The sequence below is a fragment of the Galeopterus variegatus genome, unplaced genomic scaffold (genome assembly GCF_000696425.1).
Source record: "Galeopterus variegatus unplaced genomic scaffold, G_variegatus-3.0.2 Scaffold300, whole genome shotgun sequence".
NCBI classification, from domain to species: Eukaryota; Metazoa; Chordata; class Mammalia; order Dermoptera; family Cynocephalidae; genus Galeopterus; species Galeopterus variegatus.
The window spans coordinates 219,025-221,211 of NW_007726411.1; the positions used below are offsets into that span (position 1 = coordinate 219,025).

The window sequence follows — 2,187 nt, forward strand, 5'->3', positions numbered from 1 at the left end:
TTTCTCCATATTCCCGGCCCCCCCCCCCGGCCCCGTTTCTGGTAACATCTAATCTATTCTATCTCTAAAAAGGTTTTTTTTCTTTTTAATTCATTTTTTAATTGACCCATGATAATTGTATATATTTATGGAGTACAATATGATATTTGGGTACATTTATATGTGTGCAATGATCATATCAGGGTGTTTAGCATATCCATCACTTCAAACATTTGTCACTTTGCACTGGGAACATTCAACATCCTCTCAACTAGATACTTGAAGTTATACAGTAATTTGTTGTTGGTTGTAGTCTCCCTGTATTGCTACAGAACACTACATCTTATTCTTCCTGCCTCTACAACTTTGTATCCACTGATCACACTCTCCCATCCCCTCCTTCCTGCATTTAAAGTTTTGTTACTGCCAAATTACCCTCCACAGAGATTATCATTTACACTTCCACTCGTAATATGTGAAATAAAACTTGCTTTAAAATTATTTGATTTATTTACTGAAGAGCCACAATCTCTGTTCTCAACTCAAAAGCAAGTAGATGTAACATTTCATGTCATTAAAAAATAAAACAAAAAATAAAACCCAGTATAAAATTAACAGCTGGGGCTGGCTGGTTAGCTCAGTTGTTAGAGCACAGCCTTTTAACACCAAACTGGCCAGCTGCCAAAACAAAAAAATTAACAGCAATCTTTTTGTTATAGGATCTTCCTGTCCTTATAACATTCTGTGATCTAACAAAGATATAAAAATGTGAAAAACTCAAGACTATAGAAGAAACTGACTATAAGAGCCAAAAACATAGGACACATCAGAAGATGTACTTAGCTTTCCCCTTGTAAAGAATAAAATCTGTTACTGATTAGCATATTCAAATGTAAGCTAATACATATTTAAAGTTTAACTGTTAAGGAGAAAAACTAACAATATTTGTATTGGGAGTAAAATCAATGCTAAACTAACAAAGAAGCATGCATGTGGCTTTAATAAATAATACTAATTCTTTTTTTTTCAGCAAGAATCTAACCTGGGTCCAAGCTGGTCAGGACATTCCTTGCGCTTTCTTGTCTCTGCCCTGGACGGGTCAGAGGTATTTTCTCCCATCCCACTCATCTTGAACACATATCAGCAACTAAAACAGAGAACAGGGAGGAAATAAAATGAAAATAGCTGATGATAAAATGTCTAATTATTTTACCAATAGTAAAAGAACTGTGACTTCAATCAGAAATTTGATGAAAGTAATTAACACATTGTTTTGATTTATATGCATGTAAAATTTCTAATGAAAAAGTGTTTAAAAAAAAAAACAACCTTGCTTAAAGTTTAAGCAAATGTAAAGGTTAACATTTAAAAACAAACAAGCCTACCTCATTGGGCCCAAACTCTTTAAACAGGCACTGTATTTCAACAGCACTGTGAGCTACAATCTGCTGGCCCTGGGCTTGGGCTGCCAACCTCCAGTTTCAGGAGCGATCTTGCACCACGTGGAAACTACAGGTGTTGTAAGGAGCACCTCCCAGTCTCTGTTTTGGGTTGGCCAATGTGAGGTCTGTGCTGCAATAGCTCACCCAGAGAGACAGCCCGGGGAAGAGACAGTCCCACAACTCTAAATTGAAGGTTCCCAAAGTTAGCCAGGTAGATCTAACACCCTTGTTGTAGCCCCAAATTCTTGCAAAAGGCCTGGTAACCAATGCCCTTCAAATGGAGGCTCTCCTGCAGAGCTGCAGAGCTGCTCCTCCCTTGGTGCCTACGGTTCCCCCTGGCACCGAGAAGCTCACCCCCTGCTTCCTCTCTCACATCCTCTTCCTCCTTCCCTCAGCTGGTTCTAGCTGCTATCACCAAAGGTTTTGAGATACACCCCCAAATCAGGGGAACTTTATTTACCCTGAGGAGGGAGACCATTATCAGCTTCTGCTCGCTGAACTCCTTTCAGTAACGAAAGGACATATAATAAGAAAATCAATGGGCTCATCACTAGCAGATCAAAATAATATCGGAGTATGCAAGAATAAGAGAGTGATAGATGTTTAAATTCTAAAAGAGCTATATAAAGAGACTAACAAAGACTTTAAGGAAACCATAAGAGACTGTTACTCAAGGTGCTTAATAACTGCTTAGCAAAAGAAAAAAGATGCAGCCCCAAAAGTACAAGTTAGCATTTTAAAGTCTTTCCTACAGCTTCAATTGTAA

At 38.1% G+C, this 2,187-nt stretch overlaps 1 protein-coding gene across 1 annotated transcript in view; it reads right to left on the reverse strand.

Moving 5' to 3' along the window:
* NCOA2 (nuclear receptor coactivator 2) overlaps positions 1–1,128 on the reverse strand; it is a 110,061-nt gene extending 108,933 nt beyond the window's left edge. Inside the window, exon 1 of the mRNA XM_008567161.1 lies at positions 1,022–1,128. Within this exon, the coding sequence (XP_008565383.1) occupies positions 1,022–1,107 (86 nt within the window). The 5' untranslated portion in view covers positions 1,108–1,128. The remainder of the gene's footprint in view (positions 1–1,021) is intronic.
* Between the last annotated feature and the right edge of the window lie 1,059 nt (positions 1,129–2,187).